This window comes from Mastomys coucha, unplaced genomic scaffold, assembly GCF_008632895.1.
Source record: "Mastomys coucha isolate ucsf_1 unplaced genomic scaffold, UCSF_Mcou_1 pScaffold20, whole genome shotgun sequence".
Taxonomy (NCBI): Eukaryota; Metazoa; Chordata; class Mammalia; order Rodentia; family Muridae; genus Mastomys; species Mastomys coucha.
In genome coordinates, this window is record NW_022196903.1 from 41,072,501 (window position 1) to 41,097,897 (window position 25,397).

General features: G+C 38.5%; 1 protein-coding gene across 1 annotated transcript in view; it reads left to right on the forward strand.

Annotated features, from left to right (window-relative positions):
- The window catches only part of Cntnap2 (contactin associated protein 2), a 2,139,844-nt gene that overhangs the window by 1,125,576 nt on the left and 988,871 nt on the right, over window positions 1-25,397 (forward strand). Inside the window, exon 10 of the mRNA XM_031381709.1 lies at window positions 16,697-16,868. Within this exon, the coding sequence (XP_031237569.1) occupies window positions 16,697-16,868 (172 nt within the window). The remainder of the gene's footprint in view (window positions 1-16,696; window positions 16,869-25,397) is intronic.

A 25,397-nucleotide genomic window follows, 5' to 3' on the forward strand; every position in this document is an offset into this window, starting at 1 on the left:
TCCTTCTCCTCCTCCTCCTCCTCCTCCTTCTTCTTCTTCTTCTAATAACCAAGTTGAAAATACTCACTTTGATATCCACAATGCATCCTGAACAGACTTGCACATTCTCTCTCTAGTTCTCCTTGCTCTATAATAAGAATGCCATGACTCAACAGGTACACACTGAACTGTGTGTGAAGACGGCTTACTTCATTGTAAAACCTTCTTTGTTATTTCTTTCCTTCTATTCACATGTTTGAAATGTGGGTCCAGGGAGCACTTAGTACTCAGTATGTTTTTCGAGGATAATCTTTAAATATTGTGACCTTTATGTTTCCTGGTGCTCTGCTGTATTAATAATGACAAATTGTCATTTTTAAAAAATAACTTTTATTGAACTTTTTAATTGAGAGTTTCATATATGTATGTAATGCATGCTGCTTACAGTTTGAGTAAGTCTTCCTCCCATCCTTATTATTCAACTCATTCTTCCTACAAATATTTTGTAAAAAATTTTTTAAGGTTATTCTCTTTGAATCCAAGTTTTTAAACAGTCTTAGAAAATTCTCAGATATCATCTTTTAATTACTTTTTCCTAATTCTGCCCCTCTCTTCTCAAATTGTGTATCTGTATGTTAATTATGATTTTTATTCCTGAGATTTTAAATTTTCTATGTAATATTTTTAATCACTTTTATTTTTGAACTACCATTGTGAATCATGTCTGTCCATTCCCAGTTTCACTGATGTTTTCTCATCTGTTTAACACAGTCCCTGAGTTTTTATTTACAACAATGTGCTTTTCAACTGTACTTATCCATTTGGTTGTTGATCAAAGCTAAGTCTTTTGGGGCAGTGTGGGGCAGTGGTCTGCTCATGTAACTTAAGCTCAGTCGAGTATTTGGCTTTGAGCTCTGGACCTCTGTGTGCAATTTCTGCTTGCAGAGAGCAGAAGGAGATTGGTCATAACTCCTGAGTCTTTGGTTCCTGTTTCAGTCACAACCTCTCACAGCTGCCCCTGCAGGAGATGTGTGCTCTATCCTGCAGACAATGCCCCAAGTTCCCAGCATTCTCGATGGATCCTACACCCAGTCATCTGACCACAAGCCAGACATGCCACACCCCATACAATATAAGGGGCGGTTTGCCCCCTTCTGACTCTCACTCTCATTCTTACTCTCACTCTCTTACTCTTCCCCTCCTTTGAGCTTTGTCTCCTCTCTGCTCTCCCTCTCTTGTTCTCTCTCTCCTCTCTGCTCTTTGTTCTCTTCTCTTGCTTTTCCCTCTCCTCTCTCTCTCTCTCTCTCTCTCTCTCTCTCTCTCTCTCTCTCTCTCTTTCTCTCTCCTTTCTTTCTCTCTATTCAACCTTCCTATTTTCTCCTTCCTACAATAAAATATCTCATTTATACATTGCCTCTTTTTTAACTAAGGCTCCATGCAGCCACAGGTCAGCACCAGGGAGAGAGAAAGACCCAAGCCTCAGCAGGAGGCCCCTGCCTTTGGTACAACAAAGTAGTAACTTCGTTTTTGACATTATCTCATACTCTATATTTGAGTCTAGCTTATTGCAGTTGTTTTTAAAATACTTTCTGAACACTTTGCAGCAATAAAATGTGTCTGATATATCTAGGGTCCGAATATTTCTCATGACACTTGTTTGTTTTACAGATAGATTGCCCCTCTGTTTACATTCTGATAAGCACTTAAGCTGGGACTTCAGTGAATGCACCTAAATGTCAAGCTAGTCTTCCTATCTTAGCTCGACAGCTACCACTGGAAGGATTCTCTAAATGGAAATGGCGTGGCAGACAGAGCTGTGGCTATTTACCTATGCCTAGCATGGATATGCCTAGCAATATCTTATTGCTAGTTAGGAAAGAAAAGAGTTAAACTTTGAAGTCCATCTCCTAAAATACATCACTTTTGTTCTACTATGAGGTTGAAGATGCTAAATAGAACCAGTTTAAGCAGGAGACCAACTATTTTTCTAGTGTTTTGTAGTTTGGGATTGCTGATCTAAATGTCTCAGTTTTTTCTTCAGGAATCCTGAAATGACAGAGTTAATCTAGAGAGAATTTACACTCCACTTCCCATGGTAATAGCCCTAAACCACTTGCTTTCTATAGTAACTTCTTGATTTGAGTGCCACACCCTACAGTTAGTGCAAATTTGAAAGCCGTAATTTAGTTCAGCAACTCCATATTTTATGCATTCTTAAAGAGTAGCTTTTCTTCTTCTTTCAATAGCCTATTCAAAGAGAGACAAATTTTCTTGTCAGTTCTCGTTGCTGACTAGTAATAGTGTCTCTGGTATCTACTTCACTAATATTTTAGCAGCTTTGGATTTAATGTGATACTGGTGTTACTTATCTTTCTACAGGCATATACACTGATTTCTATTCTGCTTGACCTTTAAAATCCAAAGTGCATTACACAGATGAGGAGACAGTTCTAAACATTAGTGGCTCAGCATCATCTAACACCCTCAATTTCCCATTCTCCTCCAGATACATACTTTAAAGGAGGCATGCTACTTTTAATCTAGATCTCTGATTGTTTGCAATGTGGAAATTTTCTAGAATCTCATATTACATTATCATGGGAAATAGACATCTTCACATTATGTTTGTCTCTTTACCAATTCTTCCTAAAGGCAATACCATTGACTGTTAAATATCTTTCAAATAAAGTATCTCTTATTAAAAGACTTGTGTTAATACACTTGAGATATAATTGACCCTTTAAATATATTTGCACATAGAAAAAGCCATTAAAAATAGTAAGTAAAAATAACTTGGAATAGTATAACATTTTGTGTGTGTGTGTGGATGTGTGTATGATTGTTGAATAGTTTTATAATCAGTTTATAGCCAGTCTTGTGGCCTACTATCATTCTAAATTCTGCAATCCAAAATTATTAACAAACCATATGAGCTCATAAGGAAAAATCAATGAGGCAATATTATTTTATGATCTGATTTTGTGAATGTATCTGTCTATATATTTGAGACACTACCAATCTCTAAGAAATAAATATGACAAGTTTTACATTTCTTCTTCCTTTAAAAGAGTAAACTATTATAATACCTATGTGAAAATATCAAAATACTTGAGTCTATTTACTCTTCTTTCCCTATTTGTATGGCCCATTTTAAAAACAACTTTTAAAATACATCAGAAATTCTGTTACACAGATTTCTAACTATCCCAGTTTGACAAAATATTAGTCAATTTATTGAAGTTTCTTTTATTTTCCTTCATTCTTTTAAATTTGTTTATGTTTGCTGAAAATAATACCCCAAACTTCTCTATTTCTTTGCATAATAAGCCAATTTTAATGTAAATATAATTTCTATCATATGTATATTGTTAGAGAATAGGAAAGAAGACCCACAATAATTTTATTGAATAAGATATTACCATAATAGTACTGTAAAATTAAGATTAAAAACCTATATATTATAATAAAATGCTAAAGCTAATATATTTAAAGATATTCTAGCTAAAGCATATGTTTAAATTATGATGACATCTTTAAGTTATCCCATTATATTAATTTTAATTAAAGCAATTAATCTAGCATATGTCATTTGGAATTTTAAGTATTTCCCTTCTCAAGTATATGGCTTCATAATCTGTATGTCTCTACAAACTTATTTTTGTGTCAAAATACCAGATCACCAATAAATATCTGATCAGTTTCCCGATTACTGTGAACATGTATTCTGACATGAATTATCTCTTCAGAAGAGGGAAACATGTTCAGTAGAGAGCCTTTTGGACCAACATTAGAAATGGACTGAAGGTTGGGCCAAGATAAGTATAGGGCTGTTTAAAAGGTATAAGGTACCTAATATGTTCATGGCATATTAACAAGAAATGAGGCTAGAAGCTGAACTGATTGGCATGCATAATTTTTTAACAAACTGAAGTCAAGGCTTTTGGGAAAGTCTGCTTCTAGGAGTGATGACAGAATTCCAGCAAAGGCAGGAAGATGTGTGTGATGTTTTGAACACAAAACTTTCACAGGGATGAGAAGTCATGGAAATATATGTGCAGTTAGTTCTGAGCTGAGACTGATGCATTTGAGGCAGAGGTTTGACAGGCCACTGGTCAGGAAAGAGTCAATCAGGAAAACAAATGTAGTTCAAGGCCGGCTGTGTTTACCTTACCAGTACACTCACACTCACACACTCACTCAAATTCACACACTCACTCATTATGAGAGACCAAACTGGCAGGACTAAAAAGGCAGTGGGAAAACTTATTAGCAAAGCAAAGGGGGAGTCCATGGAAGAGAGCCCTGCACGTTAACACTGCCAGGCTGTTTACCCAGTCAGCAGAAACAGTTTGGATTTTAGATCATATCAATTTGTTCTCTTGTGTCTGAAGTTTTCTTCATGAATATGGTTGTCACATTCATGAGGATAAAAAACATTCAGTCATTAGATGCTTAATAAATACTAAATTGATAGAAATTGCATAAACCATTTGTAACAGGAGAAAGGAAGATGAAGTAAGGTGTAGCTAGGTCCCCTTGATATATGCAGCCTGCTGTAAACTTGAACATTTACTTTATAGATACATTTGTATTTATTTTTCACAACTCATGATGATGGCAATTATAATTTGTCTGTTTTCCAGATTTAAATCATAATAAAAGTATACAGCATTAATCAACTTATAAAGAACCAAAACCTGATATATGCAAAATTCTTGGATTTGTACTTTAAACATTTCCATTATAAAGAGATTACAAACATTAATATAATATAAAATAAGTAATTCATTGTCACTTTAGTTTTTTTCAAACCTTATTTTTAATGTTGGTTCTTAAATGCTTTAACTCCCTTGTAGCCCACAACCCACCAGAGGTAGTGGGAAAGAACAAATATGGGGGAAAGGGTGGAAGTAGACCTGTTCGGGAAGGTGCTTTGTAGCAACTCCACCTGTGTTGTCTAGAAATTGGCAGTTCAGTTCACAGCTCAGCAGCAGCAACTTATCCACTCGCAAACTCTTCACAGATACAGCAGCAGTCCAGTTCAGTAGAGTGGGGATAACAAACAGGAATTAGCAGCTCAGCTCTGGTGGCACAAAGAGAGCCAGGCCTTAGCCTTGGCTGGACTCAGCAGGGAGGACCAGGAAGAACACCAGAAGTTCTCAGGCTGTGCTTCTCTCAGGGAAGTAAAGATCAGCAAAGACAAGAGATCAACGAGTATTGCACAGCTAGCTCTATAAGCAAGCTCACCCCACATCACTGACCATCAAGTTCTATTTATACCCTGCAAACATCACTTGTCATCCACCAGTCTTGCCTCAGCATGTGTCTTGCTCCAGCACATGAATCTGTCTCAGGTAACATCATTTTGCTAATCAGCCTAAGTCCTTGGAAGATGCAAGAACCTCAGTACACTGAAGAATCCTTCATTGTTGACCTTTCATGTGCTTGCTTTAGCAGAACATCGCTTCACCTGTATCTGCTTCAGCTAAACGTTCATTCACGTGTTTGCCCCAGCAAAACACTATCCAACAGACTTTCCAAAGAACTCTTAAGTTTCCACTTCAATTAATACTAAACATGGAAAGGACAACAACGTGATTTTTTTTCTATTCCATCATCAGAATTAACTGGTAAAAATTACTTTCAAGTAAATTACCTTCTAACTTCTGACTCTCGTTAAAGCTTAAATTCCTAACCCGTTTAGCCAAATTTAAATGCAAAGAAATGTTGGAAGCTAAAAATATTAGGAGACATGCAATCAGATAGATCACCATGATCCTAATTTCAAAAAACAAAATAATAGTAATCTAACTAATAAGTATAAGGAAATTATCTTTCAGAATAATTGGTCTCAAAACAAATGTCATCTGTGTTGAGAAAGCAGGGTATGTGGAATATTCATCTGCTGATCAAATGACATGTCAAGGTATACAAGTAGGGGTGGATTTGAACTTCCAGGAGCTAAAATCTACCTCTAGCTTTAGGAAGAAAAATCTCACTTAAAATCCATGAGAATTGAATTCAGATTAAGGTGGACTAAATGTAATCAAAAAACAGTTCTCAAATGACACAAATATTTAGTGTTAGTTTCTGTTTCTAAAATAACTTGAAATTCATTTTAAAAAATTAGGAAGAGCTCAATGGCCACCAGAATGACAAGCCCATATGTGGGTCCTCCAGTTGTCTAGTAATGTCCTTTATAACAAAGTGTGGGACCATGAAAGGCAGCCTGTTTTCTGGATGAGCTAGGTTTAAACCCTGGAGACCCAGCAGGTGTTCCTGCAAGGAATAGGTGTTTGTCATGCCCCCAGACACCAGGCTCCTGACACAAGGCCGCAGCTCTCCATGATTCTGTGGCCATCAGTCATGTAGGGCAACGCCCCAAGCCCCTGGTATTCTGTCTGTACTCCACCCCCACAGTTACCTGGCAAAAGCCAGGTATGCTCTTCCCCAGGGTTACTTGGCAACAACCAGGTAGGTCTGGCCCACTACAAAAGGGGCTGCTTTGCCCCCTCCTCCCTCTCTTAGTCTTGCCTCTCTCTCTTGCCCTCTTGCTCCCTTTCTCTCTGCATTCTCCCCCCTCCATGTGACCATGGTCATCCTCTAATTCTCTACTCTTTCCCTCTCTCTACCTTGTTCTGCCTCTACTACCCTCTTAGCTCCTCTTCCCAGACATTCCTCCCTGCAAAAGATATTTAATCTCAGGTCTGCCCTGAGAAAGAGGGTACGGTTTCACTCATCATAACTCTCTGCTATGACAATAAATGCCTTAAAACCATGGACTGCCTTTTCTCATCAGGACCCGCTGTGGGGAACACTGGGGGCAGGTCTTACTCTGAAGAGCCGCATAGCACATCTAACTTCCCACAGGAAGTCTCTTGGAGTTCTCAGGCATAGGCTCAGCAAAGCCAAGCCACCCACAAAGCAAGCCAAAGACCCTCCTCCTGTCGTTTTCCCTTCCACCCCAGGCCAGAGTCAACCCCGCAGGCCCCTACTCCATACTCAGTGCTTTCATGTCATCCAGCAGCATCTGAGGTGTCTGAGAGTGAGAACCTGCCATCACTGGCCTCTGTGCTGGCCTGTGGACCCATGAGCTGGCTCCTGGCAGTTCCCTGGGGACCTCAGATTGTGCCTCCCCACCCCCGGAGCAGGATCCTGTGGCGTCTTACAGCCTAATGCCCACTTGATGACAGCATGTGATAAGTATAGTCAAACTTTCCATGTCTTAGCCTTGGGCCAGATTCCAGCCACTCATTTTAACCTACAATAAAGGACCAACCCAAGAGCACATTCTCCCACCCTCCTACCTTTCTTGTCCCTGCAAAGCAAAACTAGATTCTCGATGGCTTGTCAGTTCTCATCATCCCTGAGTATCTCAAGTTATCCTCTGTAGATAAAACTTGTTTTCTTTGGTCTGGCATTACAGAGGAATGCAAATATATTTTTTTGCAGAAACACTGAAGTCTATGTTTATTCTCCTAGTTTGCATCCTGTCAGATAACACAGTGTCCACTGATCCTAGCAATATGGTAATGCCTTTGATAATTTGGTGGCAAGTAAGTCTTACAGGTTTCTTACCTGTAAATAAATTTTGCTTTGTTCAATGACATCTTTTGAAAGCCAGCATCTCACTTTGTAGCTCTGGCTGACTTAGAACTTGCAAAGTTGACCAGGCTGGCCTTGAACTCAAAAGATATATGTGCCTTTCTCTAGAATGATGGCATTGAGATTAAAGATGTACAGAATATGTTTAGCTTTCAGTGGCTCCTCTAAAAAGACCTTGGAGTCTATGGTCCCCAATCCAGCTTTTATTGCAGCCTCTACTGACATCTACTGCCTAACTCATTGCTAATGTGAGTGTTGTCAAGGGACAACTTTCAAACTCCAATATCCCTCTTATATTGTGACTTACCAGGAGGCTGTAAAGAGAGATCTCTTTGCTCTTTTCCACAATGATTTATTCACTTTATATAGTCATTTATGCATAGATTTGGATTTTACTTAATATTTCCCATCATTTTTTATCGATTAGTAAAATATAAATTTTTATTCTCAAATTGTGAAATTTGTACTCCAGCCACCTAGAACTTGGGCAGCAGGAACTGCTTCATGTCTTTCTGAAACAGGTCTGCCATTCTTTCTCTAGTTCCTACCATGTCACTAGCTTTTAATATAGCATCCAATATTCTAGCATCCAATAAATGTTTGTCCTGTCCAAGCTTCATCAGCTGCCATTTCTTTATGAGATCCTCCTCCTCCTCTTCTTCTCCTCCTCCTCCTCCTCCTCCTTTTTCTTCTTCTTCTTCTTCTTCTTCTTCTTCTTCTTCTTCTTCTTCTTCTTCTTCTTCTTCTTCTTCTTCTTCTTCTTCTTCTTCTTCTTCTTTTGAGACAGGGGTTTCTCTGTGTAGCCTTGGCTGTCCTGGAACTCACTCTGTAGACCAGGCTGGCCTCAAACTCAGAAATCCTCCTGCCTCTGCCTCCCAAGTGCTGGGATTAAAGGCATGTGCCACCACTGCCCTGCAAGGGATCCCCTTCTTGATGAACCACATCTAGTGTAGAGGAATAAGCATTCTTTCTCAGACTGTTCCTCCCTAGATGATAAAAACCAACTATGTTTTGACCAAATCCACTTATATCTAAATTGACTTGTATATCTAGCTATATTCATACTCGTGGATTAAATTGCTGCCCAAACCCACAGAGTCCATTCAGTGTTTCTCATGTTCTAAATTTATACCCCTGTCTGTACTATTGAGACCTAGCTCATTCTATTCTCCATGTGCTAATGGATTGGCACAAATAACCTATACCACACCCTCTCTCCCAACCACAACAGGTAGTGTCTTCCTTGCTTCCTTTAACTCCATGTTACTTGTAAACAGCTCCTCGTTCCCATCCTGGGGCTCTTGGGCTGCTCCTGCTGAATATATTTTTGAATGTTTTACTGCAAAAGCTTGAATAGGCAGTGATTGGTAAACACTTGATTCATTCTTCCAGGCATTCACCTGAAAGTAAATGCTCCTTTGTAGTGCTCTTCTAGCCTCTCTAAGCTCACTAACATCCTTTAACTTTAAAAAAAAAAATAATAGAAAAACAGTGTTCTTTGGCCATTGAAATTCCAAACCCTAGTGCCTACTGTCTTTTTTTCCTTATTCTGTTCAATCAGATTAACAATATAACTTGCAACTGTTTAGATTGCTATTGTAATGTCAGAACAAATGTCAGCATGTTTTTCACTGATGTATTTCTGAATTAAATTTTCAAAGCCTTGAATATACGCTGAATGACTTTGTCAGTGTGACGAATAAACTGAATGGACTTCAAGTCACATAAGGTGTTGCTATCTCCTAAATATACAGCAGAAGTCTGAACCGAAGAGTAAAGTGCCAGCCAGTTATTGTATAGGCACGGGGATCATGGGAAAGGGGAGTGCTTTCCTATGTAAGCTCAAGACTGGCAATGTTCCAGATCCACGCGGTCATTATAACACATTGTTAGCTTGTAGAACTCAAGAATGTTTTCATTCAGTTCAGTAATCATAATCCATATGTAATATTCTGCAGTGGCTATTGTTCCCACTCAGGTTGGAGCTGGTTCAGAGTAGGAGCAGAGTGTTCTAGGGGCAATCAACAATATAACTATAATGTGATAAATGATAGCCATCTTGAAGCTAGAATTAAGGTTTTAACCTTTCTTCCATGGTTATTCATTTCTTTTACATGCATAAAGTCTGCCTCTCTTCCAAAATCCAAAGTTGTGTTTCATTAGATTATCTATGTGTACGCTTTCAAGCCATGCTTAAGTCAAGGCAGACCAAAATCACTAGTCTGTATTGTCTTAGAAATCAGGGTGGGTACTTCTTGGTAATTCCCAGACCTACTGATTTGCCACAACTCTTTGATCTTCGTTTCTTTGCTCTGCCACACTGAATTATCCCTTCTTCGCTCTCTCTTCTTGTAACAGGTAGTCCATGTTTTCAGTTTCCTTTCTTCGCCCCACTCCACAGAATCTAAAAGTTCTTTTGCATTTATATTCTCTGACTTTTTAGTACATACTGGTCAAAGCTGATGGCATTACTGTTAATCGATGCCCTTAAAAACAAAACCAATGGGATCCCTGATAATGTTTTTTATCCTTTTCTGATGAAAAATAATACCATATCACCACATTTAGAAGAAGTGGAGGTAAGAAGATAAGGAGTTCAAGGTCATGTTTCTAAAATACAAAGAGTTCCAGCATGACGCTTTAGTGGATAAATGAGTGTGCTGCTAAGCTTAACAATCTGAGCTTGGTTCCCAGGACCCATATAGTAGAAGGAAAAAGAGGCTGGAGAGATAGTTCAGTGGTTAATAGCACAGACTGCTCTTCCACAGGTCTTCAGTTCAATTCCTATCAACTACATGATGGCTCACAACTATCTATAATGTTATCTGATGCCCTCTCCTGGTGTGTCTGAAGAGAGTGACAGTGTACTCACATACATTAAATAAATATACAAACAAATAAAGAAACAGTAGAAGGAAAGAACTGTCTTCACAAATAGTCCTTGGACATCAATATATACAACATGGTGTGGTTATAACACACAAACATACACACATAGACACACACACTGAAAAATGGAACTATTAAAACCAATGGCATAAAAGATAAATAATAAATTCTTCAAAATGGTCATTTAATAGAAAGCCCATCTATAGCCTCATAGAGATAAGCACATGTGAGCTCCTAACCTACTGAGTAAAATACCTCTAATAGCATTAGAAATGCTCTTGTTTCAGGGTCTGGAAGTACATGGGGTAGGTGCTGAGTGAGTCTTTTCTTTCATGGATTGTTTTCTAGCACATTACCTTACATCTGTCTGAGGCCTTGGCAAAAATTTCACCATCATATTTCCTTGTCTTCACTAGCTGACATTTCCCTGGTATGTGATCATTGTTTTGGAAGCAATTTCTTCATTCTTGCATTGCTCACTGTCTGAGTAAAGTGGAATTAAGACAAATTTTGCTGTGAGATGCATCAGGCCCTGGCTTCTTTACAGCTAAGAGTTGGATTTAGCTTGTGTTAGTCAGTTTTCACCACTAGGACAAGGTACCTATACTGAACAACTTGAAGGAAAAAAAGATATGTTTCACTCATTGCTTCACAGGCTTCTGTCCACTGTGGCCTGGCAGCTCACTTAGAATTCTACAAAGGCCATCTTGCCTTCCATTTCTAAGTGTTCCCCTCCCAAGTCTGTGAGTGGGTACTATCCACACTCAGGTTGGGTCTTCCTCTCTCTGGAAAAGTACTCTCACATACAGCCATGTGCTGCTCACACTAATCAATCTGACAGGCAGATTGAATTGAGTTAGCAGATAACACTTTCGGTACTATGCTGTGATACCCTTGACTAGCTTCAAGTATTTCTTTTCATTTTTGTGTTACCATAGACACTGTGTTGGATAATCTTGTGTCAACTTGACACAAGCTAAACTCTGAAAGAAAGGAATCTCAATTAAGAAAATGCTCCTTTTAGATAGCACTTGTAGGCAAGCTTGTAGAGCATTTTCTTAATCAGTGATTGATGAGGAAAGGCCAAGCCCATTGTGGGTGGTACCATCCCTAAGTTGGTGGTGGTAGATTCTATGAGAAAGCTTACTGAGAAATCCATGTGGAGCAAGCTAGTAAGCAGCACTATTCCACAGCTTCGGCATCGACTCCTGCTTACAGCTTCCTGCCCTGTTTGAGTTCCTGCTCTGGCTTCCTTAGATGATGGACAATAATTTGGTAGTATAAGCCAATTAAGCTCTTTCTTCTCCAAGTTACTTTAATCATCATGTTTCATCTGGTAGCCTTATTCATGGCAAACAGCAATGCTAACAAACTTTTCCCTACAGCATAACAAGGATCTCATATGCTTTCATTTCAAGGGTCATTTGTATTTCTTTCCTTTATGTTGTTACCTACTGTCTTCCCAAGACATATCAGGCTTCTGACCAGCAATTCTTTGAATGTTCTTTATGCTCACATTCCCTTTTGGAGTCTTATTTTAATTTGCTTCCGCAAATTGTTAGGTACCAATAACCTAGTCTTCACCCCACCCCCATCTATGCCACACAACATATTTGCAGTCATGGAAATCTTTTACTATCTCTAATAGGCCTCTCCACAACACTGCCTCATAGCCAAAATGAGCACTTTCATATACCAGGTAATAAATAATAAATGGGCTGTGAAAGTCATAAACTTACACCACTTGAGTTCTGTTGTCTATAGAAATTATCATCCAAACTCAGGGTCCAAAGATGCTACAGAAGCATGTGAATGCTTATATACAAGGGCCAATGGGATTTTTCTTAAAAGCGTTAAGGATAATGCTAGATAAAGGACTACGTTCCAATGAATATGTAGTGACTATTCCTATAATTATCTTCCCCTAGAATATATCTCATGTAGGATCATGAAAAGAGTTGAGAATTTCAGACTCAAAATGTATCAAGGCCAAACAGAACAATGTTGTGAGTGGATGCTGAAGTCTTGTTTTGGGAACTTAATCACACCCAGTTGAAAGCGATGAGCATTTATGCAGCTGTTCTGCCTCACAAGAGTTCTCACTCTCATAAAGACAGCTACTCATTTCAAAATCCATCCAAGTTAATGTGGATGTTTAGACTCCTAAGTAGTCACAAAAGCTGAACTCAATGATAGCCTTGCTAAGAGCACTCACAAAAGTTACAGCTGTGTGTTTTCGGTCTGTTAAGTTCAGCCATTAAAATCCACTCAATTTTATCATGATTAAATAAGTGGACATCACATTGTATGTATACAACTATTCTTATTAGATGATTTATTGAAAAGTCAGCATTTTTTAAAGTGACTGAGTCAATAACAAGGAAAATGCATAGCTTAGAGATACATGCACACATACATACACAGGCATACTCATGCACTCAGACACAAATGCAGGCACACGCACACACACATACACACACATGCACACAAAAACCATATAACAATATTAAAACAGAACATGTCATTTTTTATTGATTTAAGTTTTATTACATTATGAGGAGAAATGATACATAATTTCAATTTATCTGAATTTGTTAACATTTAAAAACATATTTTAAGTAAATAAAGTTACATCACATTCTTCTTTCCCTTTTCTACTCCAGTTCCTCTCAGAGACTGTCCCTTTCAATACCTGCAATACCTTTTGATTTTTTTTATTTTTTCATATCCTTTAAAATTTATAAAATATTGTAACAATAAAAGTGAGTATTATAAAAGTTGTTTGATATAAAACAATCAAATAAACAATCTTATGTAGACGCTTATCTGCAGCTATACTGAAAATACATACATTTTTCTCAATATAAATTTTAAATAACTCCAAATATATTAGCTGTATATTTTAAAATAATACATCATTACTGATTTTTTAAAAACAAACATAACTAGAAAAAGTCTTTTTGTTTGTTTGTTTGTTTTGTTTTGTTTTTAGTAGATCTTAAAATCTTGGCTCTTACTTTGGTACAAGCCCAAAATAAGAACAACTTTTTAGACATTGGAGTTCATTGTAATAAGGCTGTACTTCAGTGCCCCTCACATCACCAAAGGATTTTACCTCCCTAATAGCTAAGCTAAGAGTTGACAGTTCTGCTGCGCCAAGGAGTGAATTGTAGGCACGATTTTTGGATACAGACTTCCTGCTATGGTCAAAGCTATTTGACTGGAGTGATTGTCTTCATTCTCAGTCCACAGAGAATAGGTTACATTCATTTAAGAAATGGTGTGTGTATTAAGATGGTCTATCCTTAAAGTCTTTCACCAACTGTTTCAATGAACAATGGTTCTGCTTGGAGGGTGGCACAGACATTAGGTGAGGATAAGAATCTTGTTCATTGGCTGTGATGATTTTGAAAAGCATTCATCTCAGAGAAAGAGTAACTTATTTAAGGATCCTTCTTCAAAATTGATACAATAGTAACAAACATCAAGCAAAGCATTCAGTCTCACTCTGTTGTTCCCTTACAAGCCACCTCCCAAGTTAATTGTCTATGGTTCTCTTGGCTGTATAAATAAATTTGAAATATTTAAGCTGTTCTGAAAACCATAGTATAGTGTAAAAGCATCAAATAAACAACCCTACTAATAGAGAAGGTGAGATAGGAGAAACATGATTTCAAGACCATTATGTAGTACATAGCAAGACACTGTCAGGTACAAACAAGCAGAAAGTGTATTTGGTCTGTACAATATTGGAACTGTTTCTCCAATTTCCAAATTAGTGAGACCACCAGATGATAACCAACAAATTTCTAATTCCTCATGCTTTTAAATTTGCATCGATTAGGATAAGTTGGTAATATTAATTTTCATATTAAAAGATAGTAAGAAAAAGTAATTGTTACTTCAAGTTATTTTTGTTGTTATAGGTGGAATTATGTTTGTGTGGGTTTGTTGAAAGATTACTTTCTTGCTTCTTCTAGGTTGTAGTTTTGCTCCTTATGTTGGTGTTTTCCATCTATTATCTGTTGTAGGGCTGGATTTGTGGAAAGATATTGTGTAAATTTGGTTTTGTCATGGAATATCTTGGCTTCTTCATCTATAGTAATTGAGAGTTTTGCTGGGTATAATAACCTGGGCTGGCATTTGTGTTCTCTTAGGGCCTATATGACATCTGCCCAGGATCTTCTAGATTTCATAGTATCTGGTGAGAAGTCTGGTATAATTCTGATAGGCCTACCTTTATATGTTACTTGACCTTTTTCCCTTACTGCTTTTAAAATTCTTTCTTTGTTTAGTGCATTTGGTGTTTTGATTATTATGTGATGGGATGAATTTCTTTTCTGGTCTAGTCTATTTGGAGTTCTGTAGGCTTCTTGTATGTTTATGGGCATCTTTTTCTTTAGGTTAGGGAAGTTTCTTCTATAATTTTGTTGAAGATATTTAGTGGCCCATTACCTTGGGAGTCTTCACTCTCTTCCATACCTATTATCCTTAGGTTTGGTCTTCTCATTGCATCCTAGATTTCCTGGATGTTTTAGATTAGGAGCTTTTTCCTTTTTGCATTTTCTTTGACTGTTGTGTCAATGTTTTCTATGGTATATTCTGCCTCTGAGATTCTCTCTTATATCTCTTGTATTCTGTTGATAATCCTTGCATCTATGACTCCTGATATCTTTCCTAGGTTTTGTATCTCCAGGGTTGTCTCTCTGATTTCTTTATTGTTTCTATTTCCATTTTTAGATCCTGGATGGTTTTGTTCATTTCCTTTACCTGTTTGATTGTGTTTTCCTGTAGTTCTTTAAGGGATTTTTGTGTTTCCTCTTTAAGGGCTTCTAGCTGTTTACCTGTATTTCTTTGAGGGAGTTATTTATGTCCTTCTTAAAGTCCTGTATCATCATTGTGAGAAGTGATTTTGGATCCGAATCTTGCTTTTCCGGTGTGAGGGTGTGTCCAGCACTTGCTGTGTTGGGTGAATTGGGTTCTGATGATGCCACACAACCTTGGATTCTGTTGCTTATTTTCTTATGCTTGCCTCCCACCATCTGGTTATAACTAGTGCTACCTGCTCTGGCTAAATCTGATTGGGGCCTGTCCTTCCTGTGATCCTGGTTGTGTTAGAACTTCTCAGAGTCAAGTTGTCTCTGTGATCCTGTGATTCTGGGACCTGTGATCCAGGGCTTGTTAGAGGTCCTGGAAGTAGAGCTTCCTCTGGGTATTATGGGACTCATTGCAGAGTTTGCACCCAGGGTCTGCTCAGGGAACTGGCCCAGACAAAATGGAAGCAACCTGTGCCACTTGTCTTGTGGAGTTCCTGTGTGCCTGGTCTCGCTGGTTCCAGTTACTCCTGGTGTTGGACATATGTTGTGTCCTCCTCACCTCTGATCGTATGATCCTGGGACTGTTAAAGCACCTGGGAGTGGCGCTTCCTCTGGGTGTTGTGGTACTGCCTGCAGAATTTGCCCCCAAGGTCTGCCTAGGGCACCAGCCCAGACAAGCCAGAAGCAACCTATGTCACTCAGAACATGTCATTTTTAAGCCAAGAACTAAATATAGTCCTTTGTGTGTGTGTGTCTGTGTTTTGTATTAGTGGAAACTAATTTATACCTCTGAGATTAAACATTAAAGAAAGTTTAAATGATATCTTTTAGAATTTACATATTGATTCTTGTTAAGGAATTGAGAGAATGGCTTTTTATTGTAGTGAACTATTACTATAAGCAATCAAATTAGTACATATTAAAGAATTACTTAATAACCAAGATCTATTTTTTTCAATATTCACTTTTATTTATTTAATGGCATTTTATGTATTGATTATCTTTGCTAATCATGTAATATTGGAAAGAATAAATGTGTACGTAATTTAAGAGTAATGAGTACAGTATAAATTTGCCAGTAGACAAATTTGGATTGAAGAACATTCAGGGCCAGACCTACTTTAACAAGACCACACTTCCTTATCCTTCCCAAATAGTTCCACCAACTTCACAAATAAGCACTCAAATACATGAGCCTATGGGGCCACTTTCATTTAACTCCACCTCCCAAGCCTAACTCTTGCCTAAAATAATCTCACATTCTTAAACACTCCTTTACTACGTCAGCAAAAATCAAAGAAATGCCATTGTTAGTCAGATAGCTGTGTCCAGTCAAGTGTCTGTGATGCCTTTCATGAAGCAGGTTTGATGCCCATCGTGACCTTCTTATTCCTTCTGTTTTGTAGGATTTCTGAACCATATGAACAATGCCAGTCACTCTGCCCTTCAGCCATCATTCCAAGGATGCATGCAGCTCATTCAGGTAGATGACCAGCTTGTGAATTTATACGAAGTAGCACAGAGGAAGCCAGGAAGCTTTGCAAATGTCACCATTGACATGTGTGCCATCATAGACAGGTAAGCCATCTGCTCATCATGCTCCAGACTTCATATATTCATGTTCCTGTTGCTTGACAAGGAAAGACATAAAAGTAAAAGATAAATAAAAATACAAAAACTGGGCTTATGCATGAATGGTTGCCTATGTTATCTAGTGTACTTGTGATATCAACAAAGACAACATGTATGCATGTGTGTGTGTGTGTGTGTGTGTGTGTGTGTGTGTGTGTTTGGAGTATATTTGTGTATATACATTTATGTGTGTATACATAGTGTGCTTAGGACATGCATCTGTGTGAATATGCATGTATATGTATATACCTGTATTATGGAGTATATGTGTATATGTGTGTCTGTGTGTATATATAGTATGGCATTGTACAGAATGTACTGCAAGCAGCCAGTTGACAATAGTAGTAGCCCTCAGCTGTCAGTGTTAACTTTTCTTCCATGCTTCTAAGCAAAAGATTTCCTTCTTTTCTCAGCCTCAGTATTTTGTCCCTTCTGAAAAATATTTTGTGCCAGATATAACCACAAGAGACTCAGAGCAAATGAGGGCTAACTAACACAGGCTACTTAGAAAAATTTTGCTTGGAAAATATGTATATAGAAATATTATAAAGTAATGTTTATTGGGTTTTGTAAATATAGAAAGAAATATTTCTTTTCATGTTTGACAGCTTCAAACATTTATATAGTTTTTAGTTGTTTTCTTACCCACTCCCTCTCTTTTCCCATTTCCTGTGTTACTAATACTCTTCTTCCCTACAAGTCCCCCTCCTACTCTCATGCCTTCTTTTGCTTGTGAATTCATACAAACTAAAAATGAAAAATGCTTCTATGGAATATGATAGTATCACATACAACTTCCTAAATCCTAAATACTCTACTCCTAAAGTTTGCTTTGCAGCAGGGCTCAAGACATTTCCCTTTGACATACTTTATCTTGAGAACTACATGTCACTACAAGTTGATGCTAAAGTAGTGAATTAACTCAGCTTCCTCAGCCAATTTTAGACCTTTTGAGAATGCATTATCTTACTCTTAAAACTAATGTCATTAATTTCATATTTTGTAAGAGGAAAGTTCATGAAAACTGCCATTAACTTTTGAAATAAGACAGACTAAGGGAAACAGCTCAGCAGTTCACAGTCCTTCCTGTTCCTGCAGAGCAGTGAGTTCAGTTTCCAGTACACATTTCAGTTAACTCACCATGTGTATAGCTTCAGAGCCAGGGAAGCTGATGTCCTCTTGTGGCATAAGCACATAGTCACAGACACATACAAATACATAAAAGAAGACAGTGCTTATGTTTCCGTTTGACCTTCCTTCATCCAGAGTTCAAAGTTCCTAAGTGTCTAGTGGAGATCCTCAAGCAGCTGTTTAAGATATATCCCACAAATACCAAAAATGTTCAAACATGAAGCAAGTTCAGCTTTCTGTCATCTTAAGATGTAATTCAGGCAAAGATCTTACAGTTAATAGTGGCTATGGCTTATGTTGCCTACAGAATATAACTTTTTAAAATCTGAATATGTTTATAACAAAAGAAAGAGGAACACCTGTTGATTTACATTACATCTGTGAGAGTGTTGCTACTACAACGTTCATGTATAAACAGAACAACAAATAATTTCAGCAGAAATATCTCCCTAACTTGGGAGGCAGTCATAATATATTAACCATTGTTTCTGCTTGAGGTACATGGTAGTGATAACCAGAGAAACTATAAGATGAATAATTCAAAGACATTTTTTGACATTAGATGGTTTAACATCTACATATTTTCTACAATGTCACATTATATTTCTTCTTGTTATGCAAATATTGAAACCATTAGTACTTGGTTCTCTTTCTATGTCAGTGGCTTTACTGAGACAGTAACATTGGTGAAACTGTCTACACTCAGCTTTGTACATGAGAAGTATTGATCTTTCATTTCAAGCATCACATCTAAAACTGTCCTATTTAAAGTGTTTCTTGCAGAGGAATGACAGACGATGTTGAACTTTTTATGCAATTTTTGTAAAGAAAAATTTTATGGGAAGTATGTTGTTGTTTCACAAAGTGTGAATGAGATTTGAGTAAATAAATAAGGAGTACCCATGATCATGATCAAGGCGAGGAAGAATGTGGGGAAGATTCTAAGAACATACATTTCCATATATGGTAGCTTTGTGCTAAACTGAGCCATCTTTTTTATCCATATTATTTGTTCCCTGCTATAGTCATAATTGACAGTTGGAATGAAAACTGTTTTAGTTAGTTGACTTGTTGCTATAATAAAATACTGGTGAAATCAATGTAAGACTGGAAGTACATGTTTCAACTCACAATTCATGAGATACAGTCCACTGTGCAGTTGAAGTCTGGCAGCTGGAGGTGCTGGCCATGTGTCAGGAAATGCAGAGGAGAATCCTGGTACCCAGTGTCCTTTCTCTGCTGAAGTTAGTCTTAGTGCCTGAATCATGGAATGGCATGGCCCACATGTGGGTCTTCCACCTCAGTTAATCTAATCTACTTCACATCATGAGAACCATTTTGTATCCTCTTTCATTTTTAAGAGGAAAAAGTCCTCACATCTAATGTCAATTGGTTAGATCAACTTCTCCATTGATGTAAAATGTTCCCAGTTAAAAACCCTAAGCTACAGCGTCCCATATATATCTTACGTGTTATATAGGTCATGTTCATTTCATTCAAATTCATTGAAGAGCTGCAGATGTGACCCTCGAGCTGTGCCTCTCCAGATGAGAGAATGGCGACTCTTAGTCTCTACTCCTGCAGCTGCAATCTGAAAATACCTCTCTGTAACATCTGCTTGCTAGCGGAAGCTCTGCAGCTTCCCCATATACACCAATTTATCTTCCATTTGCCCAAAATCTCCCCACGGAAGTAAATCCTGACTCATGCTTCTCCTTTCAAATTCCAGCCAGACTTATTAGGGTTATTTTTAAAGTGGGTGAGAGTAAAAATGAGAGCACAGAGGAACAAAATAGAAGAGCTGCCCTAGTAGTCCTGCTAGATTTATAAACTCTCTGAGTATGTTAACAGCTGCTGCAATGATGTGATGAGAAGCTATGGACATGGATGGGGAGGAGGATTGGGTTTTCCAGAAAAGCCTACTGAATTTCTTCTCTTTGCATTTCTTCATTTGCATGTTTCTTGGTCTATGTTTTCTGAACCGAGCACTGAATAATGGAAATATTCATTTGGCCAGACTGTAGGCCCATACACTTAATCTATGCTTTCTGACCATATGGAATGCTTAGTCCCATTCTCAGAGCACTGAATAATGAAAATATTCATTTGGCCAGACTGTAGGCCCATACACTTAATCCATGCTTTCTGACCATATGGAATGCCTAGTCCCATTCTCTTCACTAAAATAAACCAATGAACAAAATTTAAGTCCATACATATGTGAAACTCACATTCTAGTGGAAGAAAACAAGGGTAGACAGTAAGCTACAGGTTAAAATAAATAATACCATAAGTTAGAAGATTCTGTGTTAAGTGAAAAGAAGAAAACAAGACAAGGAGGGCAGATTTGTTAGATCCAGGTGTTTGGTGCAGTTACAACAGGGCTGCTCAGAGCGAACCTCACTAAAAACAAAACACTGAGAGCATGCCAGTTGCTGATCTAATGCCCACTGGTCAGCCCTGAGATCACGTGAAGACAAGAAACATGACGCAGGAACACACGAATATGCACGCACATGTGTGTGCGTGAAAGTGTGCACGTACACACACAGTGGGTGCGGGGCATGGGGCAGGGCCAGGTGTCCATGGAAGGTAAAGAGAGAAAGCAGAGCACTACATGGGAAGGCTTAAAGTTAAGAAAAGGACGGGGAAATGATGTAATTATATTATAATTTCAAAAAGTAAGATTATTTAAAAAAAAAAAACCAATTTGTTCAAGACCTAAAAATTGTAATATTTTGGCCAGGTGTTGGTGGCGCATGCCTTTAATCCCAGCACTTGGGAGGCCAAGGCAGGCGAATTTCTGAGTTCGAGGCCAGCCTGGTCTACAGAGTGAGTTCCAGGACAGCCAGGGCTACACAGAGAAACCCTGTCTCGAAAAACCAAAAAAAAAAAAAAAAAAAAAAAAAAAAAAAAAAAAAAAAAAAAAAAATTATAATATTTTACTGGTTTAAGGAAAGAGCAGTCCATGCACAAAGAAGAGTTAGGTCAAAGAAGATACTTGTATGACAATGGATCTCAAGTAAGCCATGCCAAAAACTTTGGAAGGGTAAGAGAGGCAGCAAGAAAAGAGATGACAGTGCTCCCAGAAACCAGCCCTTTCAAGCATGGTACTGTTCACCTATAAGCCCAGAACTCAGAAAATAAGACAGGGAGGCCTGACCTCCAGACCACCTTTGACTAAAGAGCAATACCCAGTTTAAGCAAGTAAATATTTAAAAACCAGTTCCTGGAGGCTAATGATTCATTATAAAGATTTATTTTTTATTCTGAGTGAGTTAAGAAGCCCTTGCAGGATCCTGAATAGGAGAATGAGATACATTAATAGATGGATGTGGCAGTGGAAGGAGAAAATGTCAGTGGTAGGAGCCTGATTGGAAGACCATTTTCATAATATAGCAATGATGTCTAACGAAAGGGGACGCAAGGCATTCTCATTTCTGAATATATTTAGCAGGTAGAGTCAGGAGGGTTTGTGATATAGTATCTGAAGCCATGGCTGGAGCACAGGGAGGCTTCCTGGTGGAAGGTTAGACTAGGGGAAGACCTACTCCATTGCTCCAGCACAGTGGGTTCTGATGAGCGGAGATGGTCCATAGTTTTTAGGTGTTTATTATAGAAAGGCAGAGAGGGGGAGAAAATTAGAGAAGTGGAAGCTGGCCATGGCCATGTGGAGAGAGTGGGGAAGAGGATAGAGAGAGAGGGGGAGCAAGAGGGCAAGAACAAGAGCAAGAGAATAAGAGGTGAGATAACGAGGAGTGGGCAAGCAGCTCCTTTTATAGTGGGTTGGGCCATCCTGGCTGTTGCCAGGTAACTGTGGGGAGGAACATACCTGGCTGTTGTCAGATAACTGTTGGGGTGGAGTTCAGACAGAATACCAGGAGCTTGGAGCACTGCCTACATAACTGATGGCCACACACCTCTCTGCAGGAAGCTGTGGGAGGCTGTAGCTACTATAGGAGCCAGGGGCCCAGGAGGCATGGCTAAACACCTAGGGTGCCTTAGAGTCACCTGGGTTCCAGACCAGGCTGTCTGTACACAGCTCACCTCCCCACAATGGAACAAGACTTTGCTCATACCTTTGGTCACTAAACTAATCTCTGATGATTTAAACTGTACAAGAGATAGCTATTGTTTTTTGTTGCATCACTAACACCTTTTGTCCACCCTAGTGACTTTGTACTGCTGGCTTCTGATAGCAAACATCTTTAGCTAACAGACTAGCTCTGACTTGCAACCGTTTTCTTTCCAAAACCTTATAGTAACCTGAAAGCAAGCAGATCCAGAAATAGCCAATGTCAGTTCACTCATTCTGTCTGTCCAGACAGAAGCACTAAGGGACCACAAAACATCTCAAACTAAGAAAGCAGAGGGGTAGTCATCAGAGAACTATCCAAGCATGAGTAGGAACTAGAGTAAGCCCTAAAATGTCCTAAGCGACATTGGCCAGCACCGGCAACTAGGAAAGTTGCTGCTACAGTATACACTTCTCTTCAGACTTGTGAATCCATGTGGAGTTACTGTTTTCTGTGGACACACTGATAGGAAGAAGCTAATGTTAACATAGTTTATCAGAAGTAGCTAGGAAACACACTGGGCTTTGCAAGATGAATCTACTCCATAAGTAATTGTAAGGTGCAGTTTGTAGGCTGTGGTTTGTATCCTGAGCCTCCAGTCTGCCTTCAGCTCAGCTGCCAGAAGTTGTGTTCCACTTTATCATGAGCAAGAGCAGGGAAATGACACCAGCTAGTTAGCAGGAGATAAGCAGAAGGTAGCAGTAGTACCTTATGTTTTCCTAATGCAGATGTGGTCTCCTCCCCTTTGCCACTCTGCCATCCTTGTTTAAATCCTCCTATGGTGCTTCAAGCTGAATGGCAAGAAGCCTTAGGTCTTGGGGCATCCTTCATATGTCTGTGCAAGCAAGCAAGCAAGCAAGCAGGCAAACAAATAAAACACTACAGTCCATGTTTATAAATCAAGCAGTATAAATCAAGTTTGATTTTTCTAGGTTCTCAAAAGTTCTGTATTGTTCATTGCTTTTCTGTTGCTATAATAGAATACCCTAATTTAAAAAACAAAACCAACAAAACAGCAAAACAAGACAACAAACAAACAAACAACAGAACAGCTTTGAAGAGAAAGGTTGCTCTTGCTCTTGCTCTAGCCAGCTGTTCCAGAGGGGAACCAGTTTGTCATGCTAAGTGCAGACATGGCTACAAGAGCATGGAGACCAGCTGATTGTATTTCACCTGCACATGGAAAGTGGAGAGGGAAAACAGGAACTGGGGCCTCTCTATAGAACCCCAAATACCACCCCAGTGACAAACTTCCTTCAACAAAGCCCCATAACATTACTAAAGGTTCTACAGCTTTTGCAAAAAGTGCCACAGCTGGGGATTAAGTATTCAAATACATGAGACTATATGGAGGACATTTCTCATCAAAGCACAACAGTATCTGTCTTTTTTCCATTCTGTGATTATAAAATCAACCCTGAATCATTCTTTTCTGAGAGTATGGGGAAACAAACTCCCAAGTTTGGAAATGGCAAAAGGAAACAGGATACTTTCATTTGAGGAGGTTCTGTTAAGTGGCTTCCCATTGATGTCTCCCAGAGGCTGGAACCTGGGGACTAAAAAGCCATTTACAGACCAAAGCAAACTTGTTTTATTTCAACCAATAGCTGTCTTTTAACAGGATTATATAAAGTACTAAAAGTAATACAGCAGTAGAATGATGTTTGTAGTTTTCAGTCTACTTCCCTCCCATAAATAAGAAAACAAAACCAGTAAATATTCTGGAGAATGGGAATTCTCCAGAATGGGAATGAATAGAGAGTGGGAGAAGATAAATGAAAGGCCCGACTTAACCAAAGCTTGAGAAATTAGCCTCCCAAGAAATTGCAAAATAGACTGGATCTTATTCCTGAGTTAACAATTAAGTCTTCATTATATTTTTGAATAGAAGTATGTATAATCATATACACAACATTTATTTCCTTTTTGTGGTGCAGTGTTTTCTTTTCAAGAACATCTCCTCAATTAGATTTTTTCTCTTGAAATACGAGAACAAGCATTTGAGCTTAAATATTATTTTTCTGTATAAGCATATGCAAACATATGAGTCAAAATACATATGCAAACTCTAGAAGAAGATCTCAGGCATCTTCCTCTATCTCTGTTGATTCCTTTGGAGCAGCATCTTCCTCTGCACCTGGGGCTTGGAGTTCCTTAGCTAGACTGGAAGTCAGCAAGCCTCAGCAGCCCTCCTGGTTCTGCCCTTCTCAAGTTATGCACAGAGAGACAAGCTTAATGGGTGCTGGGATCTAAACTCTGATCTTCATGATTGTACACCAGGAACTGTTAACTACTGAGCCATCTCTCCAGCTCAATCTGTAAAATTCTATATGAGAATTTAGATACAGGTTGGATACTATAATCAGAAATTTCAAAAGTCAGTTGGCTGTCCTAGAAAGTTAATGAACTCAGTCTAGAAAGAGATGATGTGCTTCTTCAAAACATACGTGTCATCTATAACACTGGCTATTGGTGTGGCTCAGTGGTAGAGTACTTCCCTGAGGCCTTTGCTTTGGTTCCTCACACAGCAATGAAGTAAATTTTAATGCACTATCTTAACTTATATAAAGACAGTATGTAATATTCTATATCAGAAATAAATTAATCTAATTTCCTGCAGATTAACCCTTGAACAGATTCCTTCTTTTTCCATAATTACTTCCTTTGTAAACTATATCCAGTCAATGTGGAATTCAAGTTATGTCAAATGAAACTTCCCTTTCAGGTTATTGCCCCATGTAGTCCTCCCAGACCCACCAGTATGGCTCTTGGGTCAAGACTAACTTGGGGAGAGCTTCTTCCAAGGAATAATAGTGTCATTAGACATGAGACAGAGACGTTGCCTCCACAGTGCCACCCTCAGCAGCCTACAGACTTGCCTTGGACCTTTATGAACTTCAACTCAGACCAAACTTAATTGATGGTTTCAATACAGAAAAAAAACTTCAGGGATTATCATTTTATGATCACACACACACACACACACACACACACACACACATATACATATAAGTCTTTGGACAAAGCTTCAGAAATAGAGAGGTGTTGTGTTTTATAAAAATAAAGAGAGGAAGGATGTTTCTGGTGGATATGTAGTCAGGTGTTAGAGAAGGGGAAGGGAATGCCTCTTTGGGCCCATGTTGATGCATCCCTTCCCCCTGAGGGACCAGCCACAAGATGCTATAGTAGAGAATAGAGTTTATTCAGGGCATAGGGAGGGGAGTTAAGAGAGTAGAGACAGAAAAAGGCAGAAAGAGAGAAAGAGGGA